At 39.2% G+C, this 21,361-nt stretch overlaps 1 protein-coding gene across 1 annotated transcript; it reads right to left on the minus strand.

The window, feature by feature from the left end:
- Nucleotides 1–5,752: 5,752 nt before the first annotated feature.
- Nucleotides 5,753–6,728, minus strand: LOC112840545 (olfactory receptor 8B12-like). The gene is made up of 2 exons (XM_073904059.1): nt 6,517–6,728; nt 5,753–6,473 (listed from the first exon to the last, which is right to left on the minus strand). The coding sequence occupies exons 1-2, from the start codon at nt 6,726–6,728 to the stop codon at nt 5,753–5,755; spliced, it is 933 nt and encodes a 310-aa protein (XP_073760160.1).
- Between the last annotated feature and the right edge of the window lie 14,633 nt (nt 6,729–21,361).

The raw sequence follows: 21,361 nt of genomic DNA on the forward strand, positions 1-21,361 counted from the left end.
CATTTCAGTAGGTGCAGAAAAAGCATTTGACAAAGTTCAACATCCATTCATGATAAAAAACAAAATAGGTTTGGGGGCGGAGCAAGATGGCGGAGGAGTAGGAGACCTGGATTTCATCTGGTCTCAGGAATTCAGCTGAATAGAGATCAAACCATTCTGAACACCTACGAACTCAACAGGAGATTGAAGAAGAGAGTAGCAACAACTCTGAACAGAGAAGCGACCACTTACTAGAAGGTAGGACATGGGGAGAAGTGAATCCGAGGCGATATTCGGGAGGATAGACGGCGGGGGAGGGGGCCTCCCTCGGCCACTTCTGGCAAGTGATAGAGCCGTGGAGCACAAAATCGGACCTTTTAGAAGTCGGTTCCGCTGAGGGACGTCACTCCGGTGGCTAAGCGGGGGGTGGAACCCTCGGGGGACAGTGTGGTCTCAGGACCCTCGGGGTCACAGAAAGACCGGGGGTGCCTGAGTGCGGCAGAGCTCCCAGGTATCGGAGCAGGGAAGCCGGCTGCAGAGATGGAGCCGAGGCGCGGGCTCTCAGCTCGGGGTTGCCATAAACTGTGATCCGCGGCCCATTCGGGCCACTGCTCCTCCAGCAGGGACCCAACAAGCAGCAGATCCGGGGAGACTCCCCTTCCTCCCCCGGGAGGAGCGGCGCGGGAGTGCCCCACAGGGATCTGCTCAGTTTGGAGACTCCACACGGGGTCTGGTGCCAGAGATAGAAATGCTCAGTCACAGGCCGGGTGAGCACAGAGTGCAGCCAGAGACCAGGGAGACGGGAGTGATTGACTGCTTTTCTCTGGGGCGCACTGAGGAATGGGGCCCTGAGTTCTCGGCTCCTCTGGGGCAGAGATTGGGAGGCCACCATTTTCACTCTCATCCTCCAAAGCTGTACGGAAAGCTTGCAGGGAACAAAAGCTCCTGAGAGCACACCCAAGCAGATTACTTAGCCCAACCCGCAATGGTGGGGCAATTCCACCTCCAGAAACGACATTTGGGAACCATGGCAACAGGCCCCTCCCCCAGAAGATCAGCAAGAACAGCCAGCCAAGACCAAGTTTACCAATCAATGAGAACAGCAGAAGCAGTAATCAAAAATCTCCCAACAAACAAAAGCCCAGGACCAGATGGCTTCCCAGGGGAATTATACCAAATATTTCAAAAAGTATTAATACCTATTCTTCTGAAACTGTTCCAAAAAAATAGAAATGGAAGGAAAACTTCCAAACTCGTTTTATGAAGCCACCATTACCTTGATCCCCAAACCAGACAAAGACCTCATCAAAAAGGAGAATTACGGACCAACATCCTTGATGAACATGGATGCAAAAATTCTCACCAAAATACTAGCCATTAGGATCCAACAGTACATTAAAAGGATTATTCACCACGACCAAGTGGGATTTATCCCTGGGCTGCAAGGTTGGTTCAACATCCACAAATCAATCAATGTGATACAATACATTAATAAAAGAAAGAACAAGAACCATATGGTCCTCTCAATAGATGCAGAAAAAGCATTTGACAGAGTACAGCATCCTTCTTGATCAAAACTCTTCAGAGTATAGGGATAGAGGGTACATACCTCAATATCATAAAAGCCATCTATGAAAAACCCACAGCGAATATCATTCTCAATGGGGAAAAACTGAGAGCTTTCCCCCTAAGGCCAGGAATACGGCAGGGATGTCCACTATCACCACTGCTATTCACATAGTATTAGAAGTCCTAGCCACAGCAATCAGACAAAGAGAAATCAAAGGCATCCAAATCGGCAAGGAGGGAGTCAAACTCTCAGTGTTTGCAGATGATATGATACTTTATGTGGAAAACCCAAAAGACTCCACCCCAAAACTGCTAGAACTCATACAGGAATTCAGTAAAGTGGCAGGATATAAAATCAGTGCACAGAAATCAGTGGCATTCCTATACACCAACAACAAGACAGAAGAGAGAGAAATTAAGGAGTCGATCCCATTTACAATTGCACCCAAAACCATAAGATACCTAGGAATAAATCTGACGAGATCGAGCGCGTTCAGGGTGGTATGGCCATAGACCCTAGGAATAAATCTAACCAAAGTGGCAAACAATCTGTACTCAGAAAACTATAAAATACTCATGAAAGAAATTGAGGAAGACACAAAGAAATGGAAAAATGTTCCAAGCTCACGGATTGTAAGAACAAATATTGTGAAGATGTCAATGCTACCTAGAGCAATCTACACATTCAATGCAATCCCTATCAAAATACTATCAACTTTTTTCAAAGAAATGGGGCAAATAATCCTAAAATTTGTATGGAACCAGAAAAGACCCCGAATAGCCAGAGGAATGTTGAAAAAGAAAAAGCAAAGCTGGTGTCATCACAATTCCGGACTTCAAGCTCTATGACAAAGCTGTCCTCATCAAGACAGTATGGTACTGGCACAAAAACAGATACATGGATCAATGGAACAGAATAGAGAGCCCAGAAATGGACCCTCAACTCTATGGTCAACTCATCTTCAACAAAGCGGGAAAGAATGTCCAATGGAGAAAACAGTCTCCTCAACAAATGGTGTTGGGAAAATTGGACAGCCACATGCAGAAGAATGAAACTGGACCATTTTCTTACACCACACACAAAAATAGACTCAAAATGGATGAAAGGCCTCAATGTGAGACAGGAGTCCATTGAAATCCTAAAGGAGAACACAGGCAACAACCTCTTTGACCTCAGCCACAGCAACTTCTTCCTAGAAACATCGCCAAAGGCAAGGGAAGCAAGGGTAAAAATGAACTATTGGGACTTCATCAGTATAAAAAGGCTTTTGCACAGCGAAAGAAACAGTCAACAAAACCAAAAGACAACCAACAGAATGGGAGAAGATATTTGCAAATGACATATCAGATAAAGGGCTAGTATCCAAAATCTATAAAGAACTTATCAAACTCAACACCCAAAGAACAAATGATCCAATCAAGAAATGGGCAGAAGACATGAACAGACATTTTTCCAAAGACATCCAAATGGCCAACAGACACATGAAAAAGTGCTCAACATCACTCGACATCAGGGAAATCCAAATCAAAACCTCAATGAGATACCACCTCACACCCGTCAGAATGGCTAAAATTAACAAATCAGGAAACGACAGATGTTGGCCGGGATGCAGAGAAAGGGGAACGCTCCTACACTGTTGGTGGGAATGCAAGCTGGTGCGGCGACTCTGGAAAATAGTATGGAGGTTCCTCAAAAAGTTGAAAATAGAGCTACCATACGACCCAGCAATTACATTATTGTGTATTTACCCCAAAGATACAAATGTAGTGATCCAAAGGGGTACATGCACCCTGATGTTTATAGCAGCAGTGTCCACAATAGCCAAACTGTAGAAAGAGCCAAGATGTCCATCAACAGATGAATGGATAAAGAAGAAGTGGTATATATATATACAATGGAATATTATGCCGCCATCAAAAGGAATGAAATGTTGCGATTTGCAACGACGTGGATGGAACTGGAGGGTATTATGCTGAGCGAAATAAGTCAATCAGAGAAAGACATGTATCACATGACCTCACTGATAGGAGGAATTCTTAATCTCAGCAAACAAACTGAGGGTTGCTGGAGTGGTGGGGGTTGGGAGGGCTGGGGTGGCTGGGTGATAGACATTGGGGAGGGTATATGCTATGGTGAGTGCTGTGAATTGTGTAAGACTGTTGAATCACAGACCTGTACCTCTGAAACAAATAATACATTATATGTTTAAAAAAAAAGAAGGTAGCAGGAAGGGAAAAATGAAGGGGGGGAAATCGGAGGGGGAGATGAACCATGAGAGACTATGGACTCTGAGAAACAAACTGAGGGTTCTAGAAGGGAGGGGGGAGGAGTTAGCTTGGTGATGGGTATTAAAGAGGGCACGTACTGCATGGAGCACTGGGTGTTAAACAATTTATCATGGAACACTACATCAAAAACTAATGATGTAATGTATGGTGATTAGCATAACATAATAAAAAAAAGAAAAGAAAAAGAGTCCTAGAAGAGAACACAGGCGGTAACTTCTTTGACATCAGCCATAGCAACTTCTTTCTAAATATGTCTCCTAAGGCAAGGGAAACAAAAGCAAAAATAAACGACTGGGACCACCTCAAAATAAAAGGCTTTTGCACTGTGAAAGAAATAACCAGCAAAACTAAGAGGCAACCTACACAATAGAAGATATTTGCAAATGACATATCTGGTAAATGGTTAGTATCCAAAATATATAAAGAACTTATCAAATTCAACACCCAGAAAACAAACAATCCAATTTAAAAATGGGCAGAAGTCATGAACAGATATTTTCCAAAGAAGACATCCAGATGGCCAACAGACCCATGAAAGGATGCTCATCATCACATATTATCAGGGAAATGCAAATCAAAACTACAATGAGATATCACCTCACACCTGCCAGAATGGTTAAAATCAACAACACAAGGAACAACAGGTGTTAGCAAGGATGTGAAGAAAGCAGAACCCTCTTACGCTGTTGGTGGGAATGCAAACTGGTGCAGCCACTCTGGAAAACAGTATGGAGTTTCCTCAAAAAGTTAAAATAGAACTACCTTATGATCTAGCAACTGCACTACTGGGAATTTACCAAAAGAATACAACACTAATTCAAAGCGATACATGTACCCCATGTATGTTTATAGCAGCATTATTTACAATAACCAAGATGTGGAAGTAGCCCAGATGTCTACTGATTAATGAATAGATAAAGAAGATGTGTATATATGATATATATATCATATATACACATACACACAGTGGAATACTATTCAGCCACAAAAAAGAATGAAATCTTCCCATTTGCAATGACATGGGTGGAACTAGAGAGTATTATGCTAAGCAAGATAAGTCAGTCAGAGAAACATAAATACCATGTGATTTCACTCATATGTGGAATTTAAGAAACAAAATGAACAAGCAAAGGGGAAAAAACAAGAGAGAGAGACAAAGCAAGAAACAGACTCTTAACTGTAGAAAACAAACTGATGGTTACCAGAAGGACGTGTGGGGGGATGGGTGAAATAGGTGATGGGATTAAGGAGTGCACTTATTGTGATGAACACAGGGTGATGTATGGAACTGTTGATTCACTATATTGTACATCTGAAACTAGTATAACACTGTATGTTAACTAACTGGAATTAAAATAAAAACTTTAAAAAAGAAAAATACGTAATATTAAAAAGTTATTTTTAAAAAGTTACTTATTGAGAAGTTACATTAAATTACTATAACGGAATCAGATAGTAAAATGCTAAAATATCATACTTTCAAAATGAAATCTGCAAGAGCAGCAATAAATCAAGTAAATGTGGCAGAAAGGAAAACAATGTAGATTAGAATTCTCAAGGGTCTGGATTCTAGTCCCCCTTGTGGAACCAGTTAGGTGTAAGGCCCTGGAAAACATACATAATATTTCTAAGTTTCCAATGTCTATTAAATGAGGAGGTTAGATAAGATGGTTTATAAGCCCTATACAAGATTAAATGATTTGTGATTATAGAAAAAATGCATAAGACAGTCTTGGAATAGTCGAGGTAGGTCAAGGGACAAAGAAAATAGGTATGCATTAAGCATTCATCCAAACATAAAGACTTAAAATTCTCTTTCTGTACAGAAGAGGAAAAAAACTGGAACTTGGATCCCTCACTGAAAACACACACACACTAACAAAGCATTGTATCTCTTTCTCCATATACTACTTTCTCAAAAAAATATTTTTCTTTCCAAGGTTTTCCTCAAGGTAACTTTGACATCCTTGTTTCTCAAACTATAGATCAGTGGGTTTAACATGGGCACCACAATGGTATAGAACAGAGAGGACACTTTCCCTTGGTTAAGGGGCAAAATGGAAGGTGGTTTGAGATACATGAAAGCCCCAGAACCAAAGAAAAGAGATACCACAATTATGTGAGAGCTGCACGTACTGAAAGCTTTGGACCTGCCCTCAGTGGAGTGAATGTGGAAAATGCTGGAGAGAATCAGAGCATAAGAGATGAAGATGGTGACAATGGGCATTCCAATGTCAATGGCCACATGGACAAAGACCACCAGCTCGTGCACATAAGTGCTGTTGCGGGAGAGCTCAAGGAGAGGAAGGATGTCACACATGAAATGACTGACAAAATTGCCAGCGCAGAAAGTCAGACTTGCTATGCTTCCCATGTGGACCATGGCCCCTGAAAATCCCACCACATAGACACCCAACAAAAGGAATAAACAGACCTGAGGAGACATGGTGACAGTGTACACCAGTGGTTTACAGATGGCAACATAGCAGTCATATGCCATTGCTGATGGGAGGAAGGACTCAGAAATGACGAAGAAGCAGAAGAAAAAGAGTTGAGTCATACACTCTGCATGCAAGATGATGTTCTTCTTTGAGACAAAACTCGTCAGCATTTTGGGGGTGATGGTAGTGGAGTAACAGAAATCTATCAAGGATAAAATCTTAAAAATAAAAAAAAAAAAAGAAATCTATCAAGGAGAGGTTGAAGAGGAAAAAGTACATGGGGGTGTGTAGGCGAGAATTCAACCCAATCAGGGTTATCAGTCCCAGGTTCCCCAGCAGAGTGATGATGTAGAAACCTAGAAACAGGGAGAAGAGAGGGATCTGGAGTCCTGGCTGGCCTATTAAGCCTGCGAGGATAAACTCTGTCACAGAAAAGTTCTTAGCTGCCATTTTCCTCTTGGGGTTGGGTGGAGGAAGGGCAGTCTGGGGAAAAGAAAAGAGAACCAGTTAGAAAGAAACACCACCACTCTCTCAGTATCCATCCCCCACTTTGGAGAATGGAATCCACAGAGAGAGATTTGAACGTTAGTATGGTAGGAAGGTTTTTACTGTTTGCAATGGATCTATCTTACACCCCAAGTGACTTTAACTTCCAGAGAGAACAGTTAGAGTCTAAACTTTGCCTCCAGAGAGAAAGCAATAATTTATGCATATCCATATAGATGTCTTTTAGATATTTAAATTAGTCCATTTTCTGTCCTTCTCTCTCCTGCCTGTGCTTCCATCACTGACACCTGAGCCTCTTCCCTGAAGAGGGTCCTGTGAGAAGACACTGTGACTTCTCAGAACCCCCACAACTGGGTCACTGCTGTCAACCAAGAAGGTGAGGCCACATTTTTCCAGTCTCCCCTAGATCAAGTGGTTTGATGATCATTTCTTAAAGCTAACACTTATTTAAGGTGTTCCTATGAGAGGCTATGTACTAAGAGCTATGTCACAATATTATTATCCCTACTTTGCACATGAAACAAAGGAGTTAGGTACCTAGCGCAAGTCCCCAAAATACTGAGGTGCAGCCTGAAGGTAAACTTTGGCAGTGTCTTAGATTTGCACTCATAACCACTAGGTTACCTGACTCACCAGGGTTAGGAACATACCTTCCTTTAGTTCAGATCTATAAAGCTATTCTCTACTGTTTCTTGACCACATTGTCCTGGTACCCAAAAATGACCAAAATGAATGGAAAATGATAGGTGGAGCTAAGAACTCTCTCCTCTCAGTCTGGTCCAAAGGATCAGAACCTCTAGGTTATCCTTCAGGCCTTTCTGCACTGAAGAACATGATTTCCAATTGTTAATTTGCCCCAAAGCCCCTCTAGCTATAAGGAAAGAGACAGACCTCCTGACCAGAGGGTAACAGGGGACTAAGGAGTTTTATTAGGATTACAGATCTCAGTGGCCTGATAATTAAGACAGAGACTCCCTGAAAAGCATTTCATCAGAGATTACTTTCCCAAAGGAATAAGAAATGTTTGTTTATACCCTTGATATTGCTTTATTTGGCTCATAAAGACAATTACTTTAACAAATATCTATCCAGTACTATTAAAAGAAAAATCATTGTGAAAAAAATTATCATCATTACTATTTTTTGAATACATAGTAATGTACCTGACACAGAACCCTTCTACTGACTTCTGGCTGCCAAGATCCAAAACACTATATAAATATATCCTTATTAATTCCTCACAATAATAATACTCATTTTAAACATAAGTCACTCACAGACAATTTGTTTCAGAGCCCACATGCGTAGGTCTGTCTGACTCCAGGCCCCTATTTTGTAACCACTAGACTAAGCTTCCTCCTGATGAAAGTTACTGAAAATCCATAAAGCTAGGGTCCTTGCCTTCTTGGATCTGGCAAACTCTTGTAAAGTAACAAATAAATATGCAATGACTTTAATAAAAAGAAGTGGCAAGGATAAGGAAAGATTAACACAAAGGGCTATCATAAATTAGGGTAGGACATTCAATAATCTATTCATATCCCAATTCATTCTAGGAATAATTGCACTACATCTAGCTCAAAAAAGAAGGTAGACTTCTCTGATCCCCTAACCCTCTCTTCCCATGGAGTATAAGTTTAATGGTACAATATCTCTCAGGTAAATGTTCCCAACCTCTGCCAAGAACAGCCTTTTTCTAAATTACTAACTGGTCAGAACTCCCTTTGACTATCCCTGCCTTCCAACCACTTTTCTTGGAACACTACTCTCTACTGGCTTTCTAGCTTCTTGGTGCTCTCAAACTGAATCCTAGTGGATCAGATTCTCAGTGTAGGGACACATCCAAATTTGTTCTTCCTCTTCTGTTGCTTTTGTCTTTTTCTGTTTTTTTCTCTTCACACCAGCTTCTGCCTTGACAAAAATGTCTATCCTATGACTTGATCTCTCAGAGCTATAGTTACTTTAATATCAAGCCCACACACTAACAGAATTTTAGACCTGAAAAGACTTGGGAAATTATCAAATCCAGTATTTCCCAAACCTGGCTGAGAACCACAATTACTTAGAGGGTTTATTAAAAAGAAATTCTGGGCTCCCCACCCAAACCTTCTGCATCAGAATTTGTATGGGTATGAGTACAGTAGCTGTATTTTTTTAATCTTCCCAAGTGATTACAATGTCATCAACTTATGGATCCACAGAACTAATATTTACCCCCATCTTACATACAAAGACACTAAGGAGATCCCAAGAAGTAAAGCCATCTGCCCAAGGTCACAGATAGAATTTAGGTCTGCAGGCTTCCAGTTTCTCCTAGTCCATAGGCCTATATGCCCTCCTGCTGAGCTGGAATACAAAATATCAGTGTTCATGGATGCCAGGACAACTGGAATCTGTGGGGCAAGGCATGGAGAGGAAAAAGCCAAAGAAAAGAACCCTCAGGCATGTGCATCGAGGACTCCTTTGAGTTCATAGCTGAATCCTAAATTTTGTCTGTGCATGGCAAGACTCCAGATGTCTAGAACACAGCAGCTGTTTGGAGTCTAGGAACTGAATAGAGGTCAGAGAGGATGCACAGTACTGGGGTGCTGTTGGACTTCTGGCCTAGTGAGAGTGGAGAAGTTTTGATGAACAAACCAGACATTAAGATGAGACCCCTGAAATCCATACCCTAAGAGTGAGAACTAAGTCATCAGGCTAAGGGCAAAATGGAACTAGACCCATCATAACAAAGGTTAAATCCAGGTCTCATCAGGATCAAGGTGATCTGCTAGTAAATTAACTGCATCCCAGAACAAAATGCAACAATCTGTAGAGAAGAATAACATAATCCACTGTCTCTATATTTACAATTCCAGCATCATAAAATAAAAAATTACTAGAAATACAAAGAAGCAAAAAAATATGACCCATTATCAAGATATAAAAATAGTCAGTAAAAGCAGATCCACATGTGACTTTAATGTTGCAATTAGTGGACAAAGACTTTAAAATAACTACTATAATTATTTATGGAAATTTAGACAAAAGAAATACTAAATTGACTAACAGATAGAAAATCCCAACAGATTTATAAAAACAATAAAAAAGGAAAATTTCAAAAAAAACTTAAAACTGAAAATATTGGAAATAAAGAATTCATTAGGTTGGTTTAATAGCAGACTGGACACAACCAAAGAAAGGATATTGAAAGCAAAACAGATCAACAGAAATAATCCATACTAAAATACATATAGAAAAAATAATAATAAAGAGGAATATAGGAACCAAAATCTTTAGAACAATGCTAAATGGTCCAACATATGTGTAATTAGAGTTTCAAAAGGTGAGTTGAGTGAGAATTGGGGGAAAGAAGATTTTTAAAAATAATAGATGAAATGATCATATCATTTTTATCCTTTCTCTTATTGATGTGATGTACTACCTTGCCTGATTTATTAATATTGAACCACCCCTTGCATCCCTGAAATAAATCCCATTTGATTGTGGCGAAGGATTTTTTTAAATGTATTGTTGGATTTGGTTGGCTAATATTTTGTTTAGAATTTTTGGATCCTTGTTCATCAGAGATACTGGCCTATAGTTCTTTTTTTTTTTGTAGTATATCTGTTTTGGTATCAGGTTAATGATGGCCTCATAGAATGAATTTGGAAGCTTTCTTTACTCTTCTACTTTTTGGAATAGTTTAAGAAGAACAGGTATAAAATATTCTTTAAATGTCCGGTAGAATTCACTTGTGAAGCCATCTGGCCTTGGACTTTTATATATCGTAAGTTTTTTTTTTTAATTTCTGATTCAATATTTATTGCTAGTAATCAGTCTGTTCAAATTTTCTATTTCCTTCTGATTCCGTTTTGGATGGTTGTATATTTCCAGAAATTTATCCATTTCTTCTAGGTTGTCCAATTTGTTGGCATGTACTTTTTCATAATTACCTCTTATAATCTTTTATATGTCTGTGGTGTCAGTTGTTATTTCTTTTCCCTCATTTCTAATTTTATTTGAGTCCTTTTTCTTGCTGAGTATGGTTAAAGGTTTATCAATTTTGTTGATCTTTTCAAAGAACCTGCTCCTGTTTTCATTTATCTATTCTATTGTTTTTTTAGTCTCTATTTCATTTATTTCTACTCTAATCTTTATTAATTCCTCCCTTCTCCTGGTTTAGGGCTTTGTTTGTTCTTTTTCTAGCTCCTTTAGGTGTAAGTTGTGTTGTGTATTTGAGATTTTTCTTGTTTCTTTAGTAGGCCTGAATTGCTATAAATGCCTCTCTTAAAACCACTTTTGCTACATCCCAAAGATTTTGGAATGTTGTGTTTTCATTTTTGTTTTTCTCCACATATTTTTTGATTTCCTCATTGGTTTCTTGGTTGACCCATTCAGTGGTATAGTGTTGTTTAGCCTTCATGTATTTTTGCTCTTTCCAGATTTTTTCTTGTGATCAATTTCTAGTTTTATACCATTATGGTCAGAAAAGATATGTGATACGACTTCAATCTTTTTGAATTTATTGAGACTTGTTTTGTGCCCTAACACGTGATCTATCCTGAAGAATGTTCCATGTGTATTTGAAAAGAATGTGTATTCCGCTGTTTAGGAGTAGAATGTTCTGTATAAATCTGTTAGGTCCATCTAGTCTCATATGTCATTTAAAGCCAATATTTCCTTTTTTATTTTCTACGGATGATATATCCATTGATGTAAATGGAGTGATAAAATCCCCTACTGTTACTGTATTACTTTAAAACAATTATTTTACATATTTTGTCTAGTTTTTTCATTGCTTCTGGTAAGATGGCAAGCCCAATGTAAGTTATTTGTCATGGCCAAAATCATAAATCATAACTATTTAACTTCACTTGGCTGGCCTTTCATGGAGTTCCAAAGCCTGGAAGGAAGAGAGAGGGAAAGACCAAGAGAAACAAAAGAATATATTCATAAGAATATATTCCTGTAATATAGTAAGCACTCATTCAATGTTAAGTACCAATATTCTTAATGCTTCATGTTCAAGAATACTTGCAGCATATTCAGAATACTAGAGGATGTATTTTTTATGAATGTTCCTATTGAGTATGTCATCTTTGACATATACCAAGATTATATTTTTCTGATAGGTATATTCAACAAATATATCCTACTTATGTAAATATTCTTCAAATGATTAATCTTCTTAATATAAATAATGAAATGGCATGGAGAAAATCTTGGAGGATTTGAGGGAGGTTGGGTCATGGTTTTATAGTCTTCCTGGATACCCCCATAAAAAAAAAGCATAACTAAATAGCAAAGCATAATCCCATTAACAACGTCTATGACAAAAATAAGTGATATGCTATCCCCTTTACCTCCAAACACAAGCAGATGGGCATAAACCACCAAGAGCTTAAAATCTGCTTAGTATCAGCATCTGTGCAGGAAGAAACAGAAGGAAGCAACAGGACATCTGGCAAACCTGAAACTCCAAAACAACTAACCAGTATTCCAAGTAATCCTCAAAAGGCCAATTTGAAAATAGCACCTAAAACTGGAAGGGATTTTGCATTCTCCAATAGTGTGTGAATTTAAATTACTCCATACTAAGATCTGAAGGAACTACAGTTTTCACACTATGAACTCTCATCATAAAGCAACCAAAGCTCCTTACAAGAGTAGGAATAAAACCCAAACTAAACAGAACAGGGTAAATAGAGACAAAAGAAAGAAAAGGCCCAGATAAACATAGAAAGGGGACAGAGCCAGGAGATCTCAGACAGTAAAGTCATCATATTTCTTAACACCTCACAAAAGCGACAGAATAGGGAGTTCTATAGGTATGAAGTTAGAAAAAAAAACTAATTTGATATAAAAATGAATAGTAGAAAAGAATCAAAAAGAAATTCCATATAAAATTGTAAGTAAAAAGAAAAATTTTCTGATAGAAAATGTGGAGCAAACCACAAAGACATATTGCATTAGTCTGCTTAGGATACCATAACAAAATACCACAGAATGGGTCACTTAAGCAACAGAAGTACATTTTCTCATAGTTCTGGAATTCAAGGTTCCTACATAGGTGATTTCTCGTGAGGACTCTTCCTGGTTTACAGATGGCTGCCTTTCCAGTGTTTCCTCACATGGGGGAGAGAGTGAGCTCTTCCTTTTCTTACGAATGGCACCAGCCCTATCAGATTAGGACACCCCCCCCCTTATGTGGCCTTATGTAACCTTTATCACCTCCTTATATAGGTTCTGTCTCAGAATACAGTCACATTGATGGTTAAGGCTTCAACATATGAATTTGGGGGTTGGGGGAACACAACTCAGTCCATTGCCCATGACTACAAATAAATGAAAATGTTACAAGGTATGAAAGAACAACAAAAGTCAGAATTAGAAAAACTTACAAATTGGGCAACAGAACCCAAGAAATTATTAGAAATAAAAGAAAAAATAATTCAGAAATATGACTGAATTAGAAGTAGCAGAAGAGCTAATAAACACAACAGATAATACCTTAGGAGAAATAGAAGGTGAAAAGCGGGGTAAGAAATAAGAGAGAGAAAAGAAATGAAGAGGGTTTATGGGAAAGCAACAAATATAGACACCAGACAAAGAAAATCTACTCCACGTAGAGTAGGAGCTACAAAGGAGAAAACCAAAGCAAAGGGCAGAACAGATAATAAAGACTATAATTCATGGATCTTTTCCTAGTGTCAAGAAAAATTTTTTTGAAGTGACATATTGAAAAGAATCACCACACCTAAGAAAATTGCCCCAAAATAAGTATCAAAACATATCCCAGTGAAATTATTGGCCTTTTTAAATAAGAGATCCTTTGAGAACCATGTAGCCGGAGACTTCCTGGTTCTTTCTGAAAAGACCTAGAAACAATAACGAACCCAGAAGCAGTGAGCCTCTCTAATTACTGGTCTTGAAGCGACCAGTGATTATTAGGTGCTACAGTAAGCACCTAATTACTGGTCTTGAAATTCCATTTCACCACTAAAAGAAAGCATATTTCCTGGAGAAATGGTCGATTCCTGATCTGAAGAATGAAATGTATGAGATGAGCTCAGAACATCTTGTCATAACAGATAAAAATTAGTATTAGAGACTAGGAGCACTCTTGTCAAAGACTCAAGAGACAAACTGAAGAGAATTCCACAGGCCAAAGATAGAAAATTTGAGCAACAAAAGGATAATAATTGTAATGACACATAAAATATGTTTAAAGTGATGAGAGTGTAATGATTCTAAAGAAAAATAACTGGTCACCTTTGGAGGATAATAAGAAACCAAACCATTATTTTGAAAATCAGAATATGAAGGACATGTAGGTGTTTTTATCTGAACTGTGGGTGGATAATGAACCTATGCATGAGATAAAATTGCATTGAACTAAATGTACACACACACACACACACACACAAATGAGCACAAGTAAAATGGGGGAAATCTGAATGAAATCCACGGGTTGTAAATGGCAGCATGGGCGTGTGGTATTGTGATGTTGCAGTATAATGATGCAAAATGTTACCATTGAGGAAAACTGTATGAAGGGTACACAGGATCTCTCCACATTATTTCTTTCAACTGCACCTGACTCTGTAACTATCTCAAAATAAAAAGTCTAAAAATCTTCATTAGCGGGGTGCCTGGGTGGCTCAGTCAGTTAAGCATCTGCCTTCCCTCAGGTCATAATCCCAGGGCCCAGGGTCTGCTTTTTCCTCCCCCTGCTTCTGTGCTCTCTCTCTCTCTCTCTCTCTCTCGGACAAATAAATAAATAAAATCTTAAAAAAATAAAAATCATTAGCAACATTTTCATGAGTAAGATATCGCTGAATATAATCTCTAAAAGTAAATTTTCTTATGAACATTTTCCCTTTGTGAATAAGAATATGCATGAAGAGTTCTTATAATTCTACCTCTTACGTCCTCTTACATCCCTCAACCTCCCACCATTCCACAGTGGCCATCTACAGGTACAGGGTGACAAGTTCGGTGTTCCTTATAAACTTAACATCCCTCTGCTCAAGTTCTGGTTTGTTTTAGTAAAGTATTTTCATTTGTTTCAGAAACATTTAAAATAAACAGTTTCAGCCTAATTGATTATGCCTATGGAAGAATAACATTGAGTAGTAGCCATAATAGTAGTAACTGATGATGTGGATCTTAATAACAAGTGGTGGCAGTAGTGAGGATGACGGGGTTGTTGGCTATCAGATATTTGAAGGCTGGCATAAGACTCTTAAGTTTCCCAAGCTGAAGATGACTCCAAATAAAAGGAAAACTAACACACCTGGGAGACAAACCATGCTTCACAGCAGAGGCGTGCACCAAGACTAATTGCTCCTTCAGCAAAGACTCCCGGCCCCGAAGTGACTGCGTCCCAGGAGGTTCTGCCTGTGTGCTATATAAAGAGACCCCCAGTCTCCCAGGCTCAGTGACCTCATTTTTCATAACCGTGCTGGCCCCTCAGAATACATTTAGGACTAAATACAAATCTGTATGGTTCTCTCCTTTCTTGCTGTTTATTTCCTGACAACTGGAATCAAGGCATCCCGTAAAATTTCCAAGAGACCGTGTTGTTTTTTTCTCACCACAGGTATTCAGTTATGGATTTAAAGCAATTGTATGAGAAAAATATTTCTTCCATGAACTCCTATTTCTAGTGCAGTCTTCATTTCTAACATTTGTCGACCTTCATCTCTAAGTGTCTTTTCTTTGTGTGCTGCGTTCTCATCATCAGCAATCCCAAGCTTCTGATGGTCTGGTAAAGCTCGAGGTAATCATTGTAGTAACTGATATCAATTACACAGATCATGTTTGCCTATTTTATACCATTAGATGATTATAGAAGTAAAAAATTAACTTATTGCTGTCTAGGATTTTCGCCATCTGCACCACACTGAGTGGTGTTTACCCTACACTGCTTTGTAAAGCAATTTGATTTCTGGTAATGGTATATTCAAGGTGGATTTTCTATGTTTCTTATTGCTTTAAGAGGTGAAAATTGGGTACAGGGGATATGTAAGATATTTTAACCTATTGTTATCCAGAAGAAATTTGTTTTCTCCTCTAATAAATGGGAAAAAGTTAGCTACTTCTGAGACGAGTTATTGCGAAGTTAAATGCCATACCACCAATAACTTAACATATGAAGTTTACAATGCAATGCAGATTTTCTTGTCTTCACACCACATCCTAAGGATTTAAAAACTGTTATATCTAAGAAAAGGAAATACAGTTAGTGCCAGAGTTATTATTATTATAGGAATCAAATGAGACAATGTATTATAAAGTACTTTTTAAAAGAGGTTACAAAATGTTTTTTTAAAAAATGCACATACATTTATACACATGTAAATATATATATATGTATATATATATAAAATCTAGAAATATAGTCACTGCCACTATTAGTTTCCAGATCGCGGGGAAATGGTGTTTTTACTTTTGCTCATTTGTATTTTTTTTTTAAGATTCATTTATTTTAGGGGGAGGGGCAGAAGGAGAGAGAGAGAGATCGAGAATCCCAAGCAGACTCCACGCTCAGCAGGGAGCCCGACATGGGGCTCGATCCCACGCCTCCAGGATCATGACCTGAGCCAAAGGCAAAGGCTTAACCAACGGACCCACCCAGGCTTCCCTGCCTTTGTAATTTCTTAAATGCCCCTGAAATTCACAATGAAATCCATCCTGCATCTCCAAAAATTCAATAAATTAAGTTTACTAAATAATAATAAAGTGCTACCCAAAGATAAGCTACAGCAAAACAATACAGTTTAATGGAAACAAAACAGATGATAGAAGTCCTGGGTTATAGCCTAGGTCTGCCTCTACTAACCATATGATTTGGGGTAATGTTTAGAGTTCCAATTTACTAGAGGATGAAAAAAAAATAATGTAATATTCCTCTTTTCTCATCGCTGTGCACAAGCTAAGACATCGAGCGTAAAGCACTTTCAACCACCACATCGCTTCGAACTGTAGGTGTGCGGATATGCAAGGCTGCATACTTGGGTGTGCAGAAATGAGCTCAGAGATCAGGTGAGAAGGGTTTGAGTTCTAAGTCACTGATCATTAGTATGCTTCAAGCAAGTCACTGAGGATCTGGCACTTCTGTTTTCTTAATAGGAAAATGGAAATAAAAATCCTAGTCAGAACACATTTCTCCTCATACCCAAAATTTTAGGAGTTAGAGATTGACCTTTGAGGGCATTATACAAAAGTTAGTAATTATATGCGGAAGCAATAAAAAGAGTGAGAACTTAAGGTTTTTAGCCTAAGCACTATATCTTAGAGATGGGATGTCTGTAATTATCAGGTCCAGCAAGGATGATCCATGCTTCTTAGGGACATGTTGACAATTTGAGTACCTTGTCATTAGGGAGATCGTGGAGCCCGGCTTCATGTTACAATCTGAAAATCATCATCATAACAATAATGGCCTTTGGGCACTTACTCTGTACTATATTATGTGCCAGTGCCCACGCTGCACCACAGATCAATTAAATCTGAACCTCTATGGGTGGAGCCCAGGCATCAATACTTACAAATGCTCCGGGTGATTACAGTATACAGTCAATGTTGAGAACCACTGTCTTAAAGCCTCAAGTCCAGTGAAAAACTAAGAACAAATTCCAGACACCTAATGACAACTCACTTTTATGGGAACTGAGTGCTTGAAAAACAATTTCTAAATATGCATTATCCCATGTTATTTTTACAACCACCTTTGAAATTGATATTACTGATTTCTTTTTTTAATTTAAATTCAATTAGCCAACATATAGTACATCATTAGTTTCAGATATAGTGTTCATCACATCACATGCCCTCCTTAATGCTCACCACCCAATTACCCCATCCCCCCCACCTCCCCTCCAGCAACCCTGTTTGTTTCCTATAGTTAAGAGTCTCTCATGGTTTGTCTCCCTCTTTGATGGCTTCCCATCCAGTTTTCCCTCCCTTCCCCTATGATCCTCTGCACTGTTCCTTACAGTCCACATATGAGTGAAAAAACCACATGATAGTTGTTTTTCTCTGACTGACTTATTTCACTCAGCATAATACCCTCCAGTTCCATCCACATTGATGTAAATGTTAAGTATTCATCCTTTCTGACGGCTGAGTAATATTCCATTGTGTGTGTGTGTGTGTGTGTGTGTGTGTGTGTGTGTGTGTATACCACATCTTCTTTATCCATTCACCTGTCAATGGATATCTCAGCTCTTTCCACGGTTTTCTATTCTGGACATTGCTGCTATAAACAGTGGGGTGTAGGTGACCCTTCAGATTACTACATTTGTATCTTTGGGGTAAATACCTAGTAGTGCAATTGGTGGGTTGTAGGGTAGCTCTATTTTTAACGTCTTGAGGAACATCCATACTGTTTTCCAAAGTGGCTGTACCAGCTTGCATGCCCACCAACAGTGTAAGAAAGTTCCCCTTTCTCCACATCCTCTCCAACACTTGGTGTTTCCTGTCTTGTTAATTTTATCCATTCTGACTGGTGTGAGGTGATATCTCGTTGTGGTTTTGATTTGTATTTCCCTGATGCCGAGAGATGTTGAGCACTTTTTCATGTGTCTGTTGGCCATTTGGATGTCTTCTCCGAAGAAATGTCTGTTCATCTCTTCTGCCCATTTCTTGACTGGATTATTTGTTCTTTGGGTGTTGAGTTTGATAAGTTCTTTATAGATCTTGGATACTAGCCCTTTATCTGATATGTCATTTGCAAATATCTTCTCCCATTCCATAGGTTGCCTTTTAGTTTTGTGGACTGTTTCCTTTGCTGTGCAAAAGCTTTTTATACTGATGAAGTTCCAAAAGTTCATTTTTGCTTTTGTTTCCCTTGCCTTTGGAGACGTGTCTTGCAAGAAGCTGCTGCAGCCAAGGTTAAAGTGGTGTTCTACTCAAGGATTTCAATGGACTCCTGTCTCACATTTAGGTCTTTCATCCATTTTGAGTTTATCTTTGTGTCTGGTGTAAGAAAATGGTCTAGTTTCATTCTTTTACATGTGGCTGTCCAATTTTCCCAGCACCATTTGCTGAAGAGACTGTCCTTTTTCCATTAGATATTCTTTCCTGCTTTGTCGAAGAATAGTTGACTATTGAGTTCTGGGTTTTCTATTGTTTTCTATTTATCTGTGTCTGTTTTTGTGCCAGTACCATACTGTCTTTATGATTACAGCTTTGTAATGTAGCTTGAAGTCCAGCATTGTGATGCCACCAGCTTTGGTTTTCTTTTTCAACATCCCTCTGGCTATTCGGGGTCTTTTCTGGTTCCATACAAGTTTTAGGATTATTTGTTCCAGCTCTGTGAAGAATGTCGATGGTATTTTGAAAGGGATTGCATTGAATGTATAGATTGCTCTGGGTAGCATAGACATTTTAACAATATTTATTCTTCCAGTCCATGAGCATGGAATGTTTTTTCCATTTCTTCGTGTCTTCCTCAATATCTTAGTAAATGTTCTGTTGTTTTTAGAGTACAGATCCTTTACCTCTTTGGTTAGGTTTATTCCTAGGTAGCTTACGGTTTTTGGTGCTATTGTAAATGGAATTGATTCCTTAATTTCCATTTCTTCTGTCTCATTGTTAGTGTATAGAGATGCCACTGATTTCTGTGCATTGATTTTATATCCTGCCACTTTGCTGAATTCCTGTATGAGTTCTAGCAGTTTTGGGGTGGAGTCTTTTGGGTTTTCCACAGACAGTATCATATCATCCGTGAGGAGTGAGAGTTTAACTTCTTCTTTGCCTACTCAGATGCCTTTTATTTCTTTTTGTTGTCTGATTGCTGAGGCTAGGACTTCTAGTACTGTGTTGAACAACAGTGGTGAGAGTGGGCATCCCTGTCGTGTTTCTGACCTCAGGAGAAAAGCTCTCAGTTTTTCCCCATTGTGAATGATATTCGCTGTGGGCTTTTCATAGATGGCTTTTATGATATTGAGATATGTTCTCTCTATCCCTATAGTATGGAGAGTTTTAATGAAGAAAGGATGCTGTATTTAGTCAAATGCTTTTTCTGTATCTATTGAGAGGATCATATGGTTCTAGTCTTTTCTTTTATTAATGTAGCGTATCACATTGATTGATTTGTGGATGTCAAACCACCCTTGCAGCCCAGGAATACATCCCACTTGGTCGTGGTGAATAATCCTTTTAATGTACCATTGAATCCTATTGGCTAGTATCTTGGTGAGAATTTTGGCATCCGTGTTCATCAGGGCTATTGGTCTGTAATTCTCCTTTTGGGGTGTTGTCTGGGGTCTTTGTCTGGTTTTGGGATCAAGGTAATGCTGGCCTCATAGAACGAGTTTGGAAATTTTCCTTCCATTTCTATTTTTTTGAAACAGCTTCAGAAGAATAGGTATTAATTCTTCTTTAAATGCTTGGTAGATTTCCCCCTGGGAACCCATCGGGCCCTGGACTGATTTCTTTGTCAACAAAAAACATCTTGGAATGCAAGGACTCCTCCGAGGCAAGGAAAAGATTCATTGCCCTGCAGTTTGCAAACCAAGGACACATGGCCTAGGGCTACAAACCAAAGTAGCTCTGTCAGGGAAGTTCAGGCTCGGGGTTTAAACAGGCAAATGTCTAGGGCAGTCTCTGTGCCCGTCATGGACGTTGGTCAGACTCAGGTCCCAAGCTGCAAGTTTCAGGAGCAAGGCGGCAAGCAGGACATAAAGCTCGCTATTTCCCGGTAACAGTTTCAGGACAGCGCAGCCGCTGAAGAGCAGGATAAGATGCGTTGCAAAGGGTTTTTTTCGAAAATGTTGCTGAATTTTGTGCAAGCCTGTCATCTCAGGCTGTGCTGACTGGTTTTGTTCCCTGTGGTCATTCGGCCTGACTAAAATTTTAGTGTTTCTCCCTTGACATGAGGGCACCCATCTTGCCTGTTAGCCATTACTGTCTAATTATTGGGGCTTTTTGTTCTCATCTTCATCTTTCAGATACAGACATTGACTTGTCACTCAGTGATACAGTTGTAACTACCATATTATCCTGACACTGTGGTTTTGAAATGGGTATTTGTGCATTCACACTCAGAGACTGTTTGGGAATTGCACGGATGACAGGGAAATTTTATTTCTGAAGCAAAATACATCTCCAAGTACAAAATATGAAATATGCTGCTTGTTACCTATAGGATAGAGGTTCTCAAACCTGAGCATGCATCAGCATCACAGGAGAGAGTGTTAAACCCAGATTGTTGGCCCCACCCGCAGGGGTTTCTGATTTGGTAGGTCCTGGGTGAGGCCTGAGAGTTTGTATCTCTAACATGATGCTAACGCTGCTGGTCCAGGGAACACACTTTAAGAACCATTGCTGTAGGATATCTGAGAAACATAAAAGTGGTAAAAGTCCCAGATCTTGCCCCCTTTTTCTTCTCATCCTCATGATCTTTGAAACACCCAGAGGCTGGTCTTTCACCCTGCAAACAGCAAGATGAGGGGAGGATTCATCAGGAAAGAGCCCAGGATCACCCAGCTGACCCCAAGTGCTCAAAACTAGCTTCACCCAAAAGTCCAAGGTGCAGCCTTTCATGGGCTCTTCTCTCCCATCCCCACAGGGCTCCCAAACACAGG

Source organism: Callorhinus ursinus, unplaced genomic scaffold, assembly GCF_003265705.2.
Source record: "Callorhinus ursinus isolate GAN/ISIS: 27379988/994484 unplaced genomic scaffold, GSC_fseal_2.0 scaffold19, whole genome shotgun sequence".
In the NCBI taxonomy this organism is placed as follows: Eukaryota; Metazoa; Chordata; class Mammalia; order Carnivora; family Otariidae; genus Callorhinus; species Callorhinus ursinus.